Raw genomic sequence first — 12,226 nt, 5'->3', positions numbered from 1 at the left:
TTTAAATTTAGTTACTAGTTTCATAATTTAATTATTAAATTATTTTAAAAGTAATTTGACTTTAACTTTTAAACTCGTCCATACCCAGCCTTGAAAATCGTATTCATATTTCATTCATCTACCAGTGTATGATTTTAATTATTCGCAGCTGAACGTCGATTTCAATTCAGTATACACCTACTTTATTATTTGATATTTAGTGACTTGGATATCAGCTATTCTAATACGATACATTAATAATATAAAAGGAACTAAGCGTATAATAAAACCTACACCCACATTTTATTATATTATTACTATCACTGTCCACTGTCCACTGATACAATGGTATTGGAGCTTATCGTACATTATTTATAATATTACTCGTTGTACCTACAAATTGCATTATTATAATATATTCACAGTGGGATTCCCTGTCGTTAAAATATTGCGTTTTATTCGAAAACACTGGTGAAAAACCCACAACGGCAATAATAAATAATTATATTACCTGCAGGTATTTTTACGGCGCGGCGTGATTTGCGTACCAACAAACCTACCAATCTACTCTGCACGTGAACTAGTGATTATGTGATTTGGCACTATCGAATGGCTTTCGATTCTTAGTGTTTACCAAACTATCAAAATTGTGATTCAATTAATATAATATTAAATACTCATTTGATTATATAGTATCGAATATATTCAGTAGTTCGATTGCGCCGGACTATCGAATAATTCGATATTACTTGTTCAATAGTGCGCTGTCCATTACTAACGCTGTATAAATACGACCGTAGCACATTAGAATAATAGGTAGTGTCACTTCGAGAGGCGATAATTTTAATATACGACCATCTTATTTTATAACTAGGTACCTAACTATTTTCAAGTTGTTTAGTCGTCAATAAGCGCGTCTAAGTAATAACATACCGCAACAGATAATACTTTCCTATGGTGACATTTTTTTTCGGCCAGTGACAGAAGACAAGTGTGGCTGACATGTGGAGAAACAACGCGAATGCGCAGGTGGCGTACGCCGTGCTGCTGTTGATCGGAGCGGTGGTCGTGGACAACGTCGGGGCGTCCACTAAATACACGCTGCTCGGCAAGAACCAAATCGAAGTGACCACGTCGACGATGACGTGCAAGAACGGCAATCCTTCCTCGGTGACCACTGGCGTGAAGGGCGAACTGTACGCGCTGTCGACGACCAGGACGAATTTCTCGGGCGACAAGTGGAAGAGGCGGATGGCCGAGCTGGACAGGGAGGCGGACGATGAACAGGGACACGTGGTGGCGTCCGTTTTCGGCGGGCCCATCGAAACGTGGAACCTGGTGCCGCAGCACCGGAGCGTCAACAGGAAAATAAACGCGCAAAGCAGCCTGCTAAACCGCTGGGACGAGTTCGAAAAGTGGACGCGTGAACAGCTGGGCAAAAAGAACGGCGCCCCGGTCAAGTTCGCCATCAAGATAAAGTACGCGGCCAATAACGGATGCAGACCCATCGGTTTCGAGATCGACGCCACCAGCAAGGCGGGACCTGGGTTCCAAGGGAAATTCGACAACGGCCCTTACGGTGCTTTCGCCATCACCAGCAAAAAATCGTCGAAGAAAAAGCCGTGAAGCACAGACGGAACCCAAACCTATGAGCCGCCAACCATGCGATTTCCGTCATGATTACTGGTTCACAATATTTATTTCATAATATACTAAAATTTTATTTTATATTTATTAAAATTGCATTACCTTAAAAGCCTCATTTTTGCACTCAATATTGAATATTATTAGTCTATTTGCATATAAAAAAAAAGTATTTGAGTTAGAACTTTGAAACTTTTATTGGTTAGGTGGGTTCGGGCCCTGGGGTATTGAAGAAACATTATATACGTATTTCAACGAATTTTTGTTTCTACTACACTGGTTTTAATAAATACAAGTTACAAACATAGTTTACATTGCACATTTATGTTAAAATCCATAGAACAAATTCGACGCCAAACATTTCAATATAAACGACAATAAATCAAGAAGTTTAATGATAGAAAGTTATCGCTTATCAATAGGTATTAGTACATTCATGTCGAATGTAGGGTGTAGGCACATCGCACATTATATTTCTATATTAGACGCGGACTTCAATAATAATGTATTCAGTTTTTATAGCAGAACTTATACCTAAATTTTTGTAATTAAAAAAAAAAAATTAGTATGAAAATATTGTTATAATGTTAATATATATATACATGTTCAATTTTAAAACAAAAATACTTAGGCCTTGTTTGCTATCTATCGTATTTCGTGGGTACAGTGAAGCACATATTATATTATACCATATATGTATAGTATATAGCCGGTATGGCTGCAGAAGCTTGTTAAATCATGGACGGGTTTCGTAATTAAGTAAGTTTCTATAATAATGTATTGTTGTATAATTAATTAATACACATAATAATACGATGCAGGTAGATAGGTAAGTAATAGGTATATTTTAAATTAGATACACAAATATTGAAAATATTTAACTTTAAAATAAAACAAAACGAGAATATTAAAATTGTTAAAAACTATTTTCGATGTGGTCAAATGACAAAACAGTAATTCACTATATATATAAGTATATAACTACTTACTCTAATGTGTTGAAGTTGAATCATTAGTACATTAGGTACAATTTATAATATATTATACACACATAATAACTATTGTTATTTTCATTTATCTAATTGTCCAAGTTTATATTATGTTGCCAACACATTATAGGCTACTACATTTAATTACATCGAAACTATATTCTGTTCTGAATCGTTTATAGTAAATGAAAATTATAATTACCTACTTGTTTATTAGTTATTTATTACCGCACGCCAATTCACATTTTAATGAGTTTTTTATTCATTACCTACTGAGTACTGTTTATAAATCATAACATGGTATATTGGTATCGTAGAGTTACGAATTTGCAAACAATGAATTTTAATTTAATTATACTCTGTAATTGTGTATGGTATTTTAGTTTATTTCGTTGTGTAATAATATAAAAATGTCTTACAAACCGGGAATTTATCACGCTAGTAGAGTGAGTTACTATTGTGTACTTCCTCAAAACATTTTTTTTTTAATTCTAGTTTTAACATATTAAATTATAATAAACTAATATTCATACCAGATATACAAAAACCATAAAATCTTGTATATCTTGGTATGGGTATTGGGTAATGTATGTGAAATGTGTTAGAAATATTTTAAGTCTCATTTCGTCTCATCTGCTTGTTATACCTGGTATCACAAAACCATTGAATAATTTCCTTATACAGTACCTTATGCAAGTTATAACTTTATAAGTGTATAACATAGTACGTACTTTTCGTTAAATATTTGTTTATATTTTATGTAAAATATGATCAAATATCGAAGCACTTGAGAATTGAGATGTCTGAAATCGAGTTCCTGCAGACCTAATCGTCAATGAAACTTAACTCTAAGGTCACAATTATTTTACAAACTACAAATTTATTAACACAAAAATGTTAAATGAAAATAAAATACAATTACGTGAAGATTCACTTTGAAAACTGTATGCACAAAATTTGGATTGTTGAAGTCTGAAATTCTAAAGAGTTGTGACGTTGTGGGACGAGAGAATGTATTATTCTTATAGTAACTACACGTGGATAACTGCAATCAATTGTTTATTTAGTCCACGATTTATGGTTAGGTTAGGTTATGGTTATGGTTAAATGTTCAACGAATTTAAAGATTTTACTAAAAAAAAGAGTATCTAATCGGTTGTCAATTTGTTATTGACTTATCACTAATGTAGGTATATTAATGTATAATTTAAATTCTGTATTTATATCAAACTCGTGTTTAAAAATTAGTTACCGTCAGTGAATATGAAAATAAATAAATAGGTTATTAATATAATTTAATGGGTTTTTTTTTTAAATTTTAGTTGAGTCGGTAAAAAAATAAGCACTGCCATCTAGCAGAGAATTTTTCTTTAGCTTTGAAATACTCAATTATTACATATTATAATTGAATACTATATAGTTAATTACTGAATTACATAATATTTTTTGTAAACCCAATTTCTATATAAATATTTAAAGTTGTTGATAACGAAGTGTAGTTGATTATTTATTCTGTGGAGCATCTTCTTACAACCCAAATGTTTTCAACATGACAGATACAATGTTGTAGGACGTGGACGTCATCAACACCTGAAATTGAATATAAATATTAAACTATTAAGCTTTAGTTCAAATAGTATATTTTTATTTATATGATAGCCGTAAAGCAATAAATGAACGTTAGTAAAAAGTTATATAAGTTGATAATTTTGTTCGTCTAAGCTTTTTAAATAATTTGATTGGCGATATTGATCCGCATGGTTAATAATAATAACTTTATAAATTTTAAATCTATCTTCGTCCAATTACAAGAATATATTCTAAGGTTGACGATTCCCTATTTCCCTCTAATGTAGTCAAGCATGTTATTATTCTCGATTATTCTATGTTATCAATAATTGAAAATAATGAATTTAAAAATGTTATATTTAGACACCGCAGCCTTTAAGTTAATATTGTCAAATAAATGACAACACAGAAATAATTGTAAACATGTGTATAAAACTCCAGTGTCAATATTGAATTAGATTACGATTGTGTAAGTAAATAGTTCTGTTGAAAAAAGAAAACATATCAACAAAATAAATAAATAAAACCTACTAGTTAAACCCGTGTACTTCGTAGCCTGTTTAAAATCCTACCTCTTTTATGTGTATTGATTAGGGGAGCGGCATGAGTTAAAATTATACACTTGGATATATACTCTGGATCATATTTGTTTACAGCGTTTATAAAAGTTCGGAGTGTTCGCCATTCGGACACATTTTAAAAGTTGATTAATACACACCATGGGCTTTCGCCATACCCAAATCTTCCCGGTCAATATTTTTAAAATTTGATTATATACCAAGTGATACCATAAACCAGATTTGTTAGTAACCATTTGATTGTGGCTACTATCGCTACTATCTATCGACATATCTCTAATGAAAACAAACTGTTGATAAGGTATAATGATTTATTATTTGTGTTAATAAATGTTTTGATTTTGATTTTAATATTTACAAAAACAGTTATTGTCTACTGATTTATTATCGAAAAGATGATGCTATATACTATATAGTACTATGTTTATTTTTTCTAAAAAAAAAATAATAATACAATTATTAAATGTGTTTAGTATAAATTATTTTTGGCCACCAATATTATCCTCTTAAGTATTTAAATGGTTTCCCGGTAAAATCTCACAGCTAGTAAGTAGATTCAATTAAATATTTTTAGTAATTTCTTGCATTTACCTATACAATAAAAATTAATTGTAATATTTAATTTATATTGAATTTTAACGTCACTCGTATTTCTGGGACTATATTATAATTTATAGTACTAGAAGTCTGTTGGATTACTGAAATGACTATTTTTTTTTACTTAAATGCAATATAAAAATTAATATTCTTTCATAATCTACTCATAATTAATTTTATTTATATCTCAAACAAAATATGAAATCAAAACTCATATTATATTTATAATATTTTTAAATCTGCTTACTTATTAAATTTCAAAATATTACCAGGTTGGTTGGTATTAAAAATAATTTGAATTTATAAAAACTATTATTAAAAAATTAATATCTGAACTCAGAAGGCGCCCATGACATATTGGCGCCCTGGGTGGTCGCCCAGCTAGCCCACCCCTAAGACCTGCCCTGTCTATATTGGGGTTCTCCAAATGGCGGCCCGTAGACAAATCTTATCTAGCCCTCTGAAAAGAAATTTATTATGTGTGATGTTGAATTGAATCTTTTTTTTTTAAAGTTTTCGGTTTTTGATGTTGCCTATACTTACTTATTTTAAGAAAAATATTTAGATTTAATAATAAAATAATGATAGTAAAAAATAATCTCATCGTCATTTAAATATGTACTTTCAATTTTGATGGCCCCTACTAGCCTGATCTGTATTATAATATGATAGTATGGAAAAAATGTTTTTTATTACCTACGTATTATTTAAATGTTGTTTCGACAGGAAATATGTTTCATTTTTTTTGTATCAATATAACTAGAAATACAATATAAACACTTCAATATGTACCATTAATATAGCCTAATACAATCTTTGTATAGCAAAATTATTTTTATATAGGTATTAATTTTCTGTGTACTTATATATGGATCACTATATAAATACCATTTATTTTGTGTTTGGAATTTTAAATGTCAGTAATTGAATAAAATAGATTAAACTATTATTATTTACTGTAATATTATACTAACAAAATTTATTCAGTGGTATAATTATTGTTTTTAAAAAAAGTTATTTTTTTCATCATTGCTTTCTAATCAGGCATTTTACTGTAGCTCAGACTAAGCTAGATCAATCTATACATGTCGTATAGGCCAAGAGCCTAACCTATATGTAAGTTCTATTTATTTAGCTACCATATGTGGACATGTGGTGTTTTATTACCAAAGGTTTTAGGTTTTAAAGTCTAATGGTAATATAATTTAATCACGCTATATACTATATACTATAAAAATTAAATATAAATATTTTATAATGTTTTTTTTATTATTATTTTAGCCATTTAAATGAAGAGGATTAAATTGGTGGTCAAAATAAGTAATACTTACAAACAAAATGACAGAACACCTTGCAAAAACATCAGTGATTCAAAATGAATCGTTTCAAAATCCAATTGAGTCCAGGCATATTGAAATGGATAAAATTGAAGTGGAAACTATCTTTCCAGTAGAATATATATGTTATAAATGTAAGGCAGTATACTACAAACGTACACACATAGAAAGACATTTAAAATTATCTTGTTGCTCAGAGAAATGTATAGTTACTGATAAAGTAGTTCCTATTATTAAGAAATTACCCGGTTTGTCAAAAAATGAATCTTATTTTAAATATAAACATCACCAGTGTGAACTGTGTTCAAAATCTTTTACAAACAAGACAAAATTAATCCAACATATACAGACACATAGTGGGGTAAAACCATTTCGTTGTGAAACTTGCTATAGAGGTTTTTCTAATTTTTACAGCTTGAAAAATCATGTAAAAACTCATACTGGCATAAAACCTTATAGATGTGACATTTGTCATAAAGCTTTTTCTCATTCACATATTTTAATAAATCATAAAAGAACTCATACCGGAGAGAAACCATTTAAATGTGAGTTTTGTCAAAAAGTTTTTGCAACATCTGGAACGTTAGTGGCACACATACGTACACATACAGGTGAACAGCCATATAAATGTGATGTATGTCAAAAAATGTTTACCCTATCAAGCAGTTTAAATTCACACAAGAGAACGCATACAGGTGAAAAACCTCATAAATGTATTTTTTGTTCAAAAGCATTTGTGAAGAGTGGTGACTTAGAGCGGCATTTGCGAACTCATACAGGTGTAAAACCGTTTCATTGCGATATGTGTGATAAATCTTTTACACAGTCGTCTGGGTTGATCATACACAAAAGAAAACACACAGGTGAAAGACCATTTGCATGTGATACGTGCGAACGATCGTTTACTAACTCGGCTAGTTTAATTGCACATAAGCGAACTCATACAGGAGAAATACCTCATATGCCTCTACATGTCCTAAATGCACAACAGATTTCAAATACTCAAAACACCATGCAGAAAAATATTTTTTCAGAAATACCTACAACGTCTACGACAGGTTTATGGGAGACAAGTGTTCCAACACCTTCAGTTGGAGATTTTAGTTACAGTTGGTCAAATTGGTTTCAAAGTGAAACGGATCCTAATAGCACTAAAGATCCAATTCAAAGTAATAATGAACTTACAGTACCATTTATTCAGCCTGTGTTTAATGGAAGAGAAAATATTGGTATTATGAATACAATAAACAGTGTAAGTATTTCATCGGACAATAATGTTGTTCCTATCAAAAGACCCGAAGGTCGGTGGTTAGACTGTGATGTATGTCATAAGACTTTTCCTTATTCATCTAGGCATAAGCTGATTGAACACAAACGTACACATACACGTGAAAAACCATTTAAATGCTATATATGTCAAAAATCATTTTCGTTGTCTAGTACCTTGATCGTGCATAAAAGAATGCATACTGGAGAAAGGCCATTCAAATGCGACGTATGCCCAAAAGCATTTGCTCAAAAATCTAAGCTAAACATACACAAAAGGATTCATACCGGTGTTAAACCATTTCATTGTGATTTATGTCAAAAAACGTTTGCTCATTCGTCTAATCTAGCAGACCATAAGAAAACTCACACTCAAGAAAGGCCATATAAATGTGATATTTGCTATAAATCGTTCACTCTAGCAAACAGTTTACGGAAACATAAAATATTACACACAGGTTACAAACCATATGTATGTGAAATATGCCAAAAAGCGTTTGCCAAAAAAGGTAGTTTGGAACGTCACAAGGGTACACACGCTGGTGTACCGCAATGGACTAAACCATTTACAAATGGTGCAAAAGAAAAGCTAATGAATAACACAGATAAGCCTTTTAAATGCCATATTTGTTTCAAATCGTTCGCTAGTATAAACGGAATGACTAGACATACGGCTAAACATAATGGAGAAAATCAGTTTCAGTGTGAAATTTGTAACAAGATTTTTACAGGTTTATCTGTACTAGCTAGACACAAACGAATACATACGGGAGAAAAACCATTTCAGTGCGACTATTGCCACAAGGCGTTTGCTTATTCATCAATACTAGTATCTCACCGACGCACTCACACCGGGGAGAAACCTTACCAGTGTGATATTTGTCCCAAAGCGTACACTCAATCCTCTAGTTTAATAGTTCATAAGCGAACCCATTGGAACCACCATCAACAACCAATTAACTCGATCGAACATCCAACAACTGTACCACTAGCTCAACCAAGGACAACAAATCATTACGGATTGCCAAATGCATCTGAGGCAGACGACTACACTGACAATTGGTCGAGCTGGTATCCTAGCGAGCCTGATATACCTCTTGTCACGAATGAACTGCCTACCGAAGAGTCATCCATACCAAACACTGTGTGTGCCCACTTACCAGTACAAACCGCACTCAACGGCCTAAATGAGAAAATAGACGTTATCATGTTGCCGCAGAAGTTCAAGTGTGCCAAGTGTAAAGAAGCTTATGACGAAAGTTCTATGTTATTGAAACACATCAGGGAAGTGCACAGACTTGGCACAGTCAAAGTGAAAAATACGTCATCTGTAAAAGTCAACGACGTGGTCAAGCAGAAAAAGAAACGTGGCGAACGTCAACAATTGGAATGCGACATTTGCCAGCGGCCGTTCAATGACTCGTACAAACTAAAAGTGCACCGGCGCACACACACCCGGGAGAAGCCGTTCAAATGCGACACGTGTGACAAGTCGTTCATCGACTCTTGCAACCTGAAGGAACATCAAAAGGTGCACACCGGTGAGAAGCTGTTCGAATGCGATATATGCCAGAAAACTTTTTTGCAGCTGGGCACGTTGACCACGCACCGGCGCACGCACACCGGCGAGAAACCGTACAGCTGTGACGTGTGCCACATGACTTTCGCGTTGCTGAGCAGCATGAAGACGCACAAGCGGCGCGCACACACCGGCGAGAAGCCGCACAAGTGCGATTTCTGCCAGAAGGCATTCGTCAAGCGCAACGACATGGTTCGGCACCGGAGAACGCACACGGGCGAACGGCCGTTCGTGTGCGACATTTGCCATCAGTCGTTCACCCAGTCGTACGTGCTGGTACTGCACAAGAGAAACCACCATTCGGGCGGCGGGACCGGCCAAGTCGCGCCGACGACAACGAACAAGCGACCAGCCGCACCGCCCAGAGACAAACCGTTCATGTGCGGAGTGTGCCATAAGTCCTTCGGCAGCCAGTCGACGTTGAACACGCACAACCGGACGCATACGGGCGAAAAACCGTTCCACTGCGACGAGTGTGGCAAGTCGTTTACGCAGTCGTCCGGTCTAGTCGCCCATCGGGCCGCCCACCACGCAGCGAACATGCCACTGTTCATAGACGCGAACGCGCTCGACACCAGCCAAAATAGACTTCAGTTCGCCGCGGCCACGGACGTACACAGAATACCTCAGTACGCCGGTGACAGGCCGTGCGAGTGTGCCGTGTGCCAGTCCTCGTTTGGCCACCCTTTTCCCGCCCTGAACCAGCACTTTGACCATCCCGTCGCAGTCGCTGTAGTGATGTCCAACAGCAACATGTATTACGGTTAAGATTGAAGACTCATCTCACACACGCCGGTCCGGTCTTAGCGATATGTCAGCTATAAGTTTCGACCTGTTCGATCGGCTTGTTTGAAGTTAAACTGGTCGCCAAGAACGTGTGAATGGATCTTAGAGTGTCGAGGTCGACTAAATGACAAAAAGAAAATTATAATAGTTTAGATAATTATTTGGGGTGAAAATGTAAGCAATAAAATGTCTATAGATATTTGGCAACTGAAGTGGCCACCATGTATGCGTGTGTATACAATATTCGATAACTAGATTTTTCAATATTTTATTATTTATTAAAAAAATAAGAAGACCATAGGCGTGTCCAGACCTCATTCGCAGGTCATGCACAACAGTGGCATATCTAGGGGATGGGGAAACTGCCAATCCTCCTCCCCCCTTAAAAAAAAAAAATAAAAAAATAGGGGATATGACCCTGAATCATAAATATGACGAAAAACAAAAAACTTAATATGAAATTAGAAATTGAGAAAAAAAGGTTCATATTATGCATCAAAATGTGCAATGTAAGTTAGATCAAATTTACAGGTCATGTCTGTGCATGGCAGGCATGACCCGTGGGGCCGTGGACACTCTTATGAAGAAGACTAAATTAAATATTTACTTCGACTGCTGTGCCAAGTTAGTAGGCACTAGGTTTGAAAAATTAATTTCTGAAAACCATTTTCAAAACTAATATTGAACCTTGGTGAAGTTTAGAATGAGTTATTTTCGACCAATACCTACTGAAACGCCGTTGTAGTGCATTTTAGAAACGAAGATTTTATATTTTTAAAACTGAATGTCTTCTTCCTTCAAGTTGTTCACCATTTCTTATTTATATATTTATTTTAGATATACATTTTTATACATGTTATTATTTTATCTTATACTAATATACATATCTATGAGGCAGTGACGCAACTGGGGGGGGGGGCTTAGCCTCCTCACAAATATCTTCTTTTTGTTCAGAATCTAAAATTTGTTTTGATTGTATGTAGGGGGATGGGATGGTCTCCTATGGGATATTTTAAGTTCATAGTTTTGTTAGGCGGGCTGTATCCTCCCCCTAGATTTGTAACCCTAGTTGCGCCTATGCTATGAGGTAATATATGTACTTGTAAGTTGTAATATATACATTGTCATTTGTCCATTGTTCACTATACACAGTATGTATTTAAAATATTTTATACAAAAATATATAATATATTTATATACTTTAGTATTTTAATGACGTTTCTACTTATGATTTTTTCATTTATTGCCTTAATAATCACATAGGCATGTATTTCTTCATCATACAAGCATAATAAATTTACCTTAAGGAGAACCACTTTTTGGATACAAAATTATCTGCATTTGTTAATTGATATGGTTATTATGTGCAGCGTTAGTCAGTATCGAAATTGTAACTTACGAGTATATACTTATACATAACTTTAAAGTATCAAGTATTAATACACATTTTATACTAGTGTCATGTATCTTATTTTGTCAAAATATACAATTACTCTATTATTGTCAGCATTTGTACTGAATAGAACCGATAAAGTTGATTTCAATATGCTGGACACTCAAACTTAAAACAAATGTAACAATGTTATAACTTAAAGATAATTTGAAATACAATAAACTTGTATTTAAATGCCTGAGTGGCAGTATACTCTTAAAGTCATACATATAAGAACTAAATTGGAATTTATGTTCTCATAAAATATGAATCCGATAGCTAGATATGAGTGTAATTATTGATTATGAGTATGTAAAATAATATTACAATTTAAAAATGCTCATAACTTACTTATAAATTGAAATATTGTGAACAATCAATATATAAATATACAATACATAATCACAGTTAATGTGTTCTTACTAACTTTAATTTTGAATTTAAATAAATGTACTTAATATTAAATATGG

At 33.6% G+C, this 12,226-nt stretch overlaps 2 protein-coding genes across 2 annotated transcripts; both read left to right on the top strand.

The window, feature by feature from the left end:
• Positions 1-772: 772 nt before the first annotated feature.
• LOC107163710 (uncharacterized) lies at positions 773-1,707 on the top strand. Its single transcript, XM_015511255.2, has one exon. It carries the CDS (start codon positions 982-984, stop codon positions 1,603-1,605), a length of 624 nt encoding a protein of 207 aa, XP_015366741.1. The 5' UTR covers positions 773-981; the 3' UTR covers positions 1,606-1,707.
• A 3,386-nt stretch (positions 1,708-5,093) lies between these two features.
• LOC107163911 (uncharacterized) lies at positions 5,094-11,537 on the top strand. Its single transcript, XM_015511547.2, has 2 exons — positions 5,094-5,305; positions 6,638-11,537. Exon 2 carries the CDS (start codon positions 6,695-6,697, stop codon positions 10,304-10,306), a length of 3,612 nt encoding a protein of 1,203 aa, XP_015367033.2. The 5' UTR covers positions 5,094-5,305; positions 6,638-6,694; the 3' UTR covers positions 10,307-11,537.
• Positions 11,538-12,226: the final 689 nt, after the last annotated feature.

This window comes from Diuraphis noxia, unplaced genomic scaffold, assembly GCF_037042655.1.
Source record: "Diuraphis noxia isolate RWA-SAM2 unplaced genomic scaffold, SU_Dnox_SAM2 contig0002, whole genome shotgun sequence".
NCBI lineage: Eukaryota > Metazoa > Arthropoda > Insecta > Hemiptera > Aphididae > Diuraphis > Diuraphis noxia.
The sequence above is the reverse complement of the archived record's forward strand: the minus strand, read 5'-3'. Positions and strand labels throughout refer to the sequence as shown.

Excerpts from the sequence above, each read along its gene's own strand:
- LOC107163710 (XM_015511255.2), top strand. The coding sequence starts at position 982 with ATGTGGAGAAACAACGCGAATGCGCAGGTGGCGTACGCCGTGCTGCTG.
- LOC107163911 (XM_015511547.2), top strand. The coding sequence starts at position 6,695 with ATGACAGAACACCTTGCAAAAACATCAGTGATTCAAAATGAATCGTTT.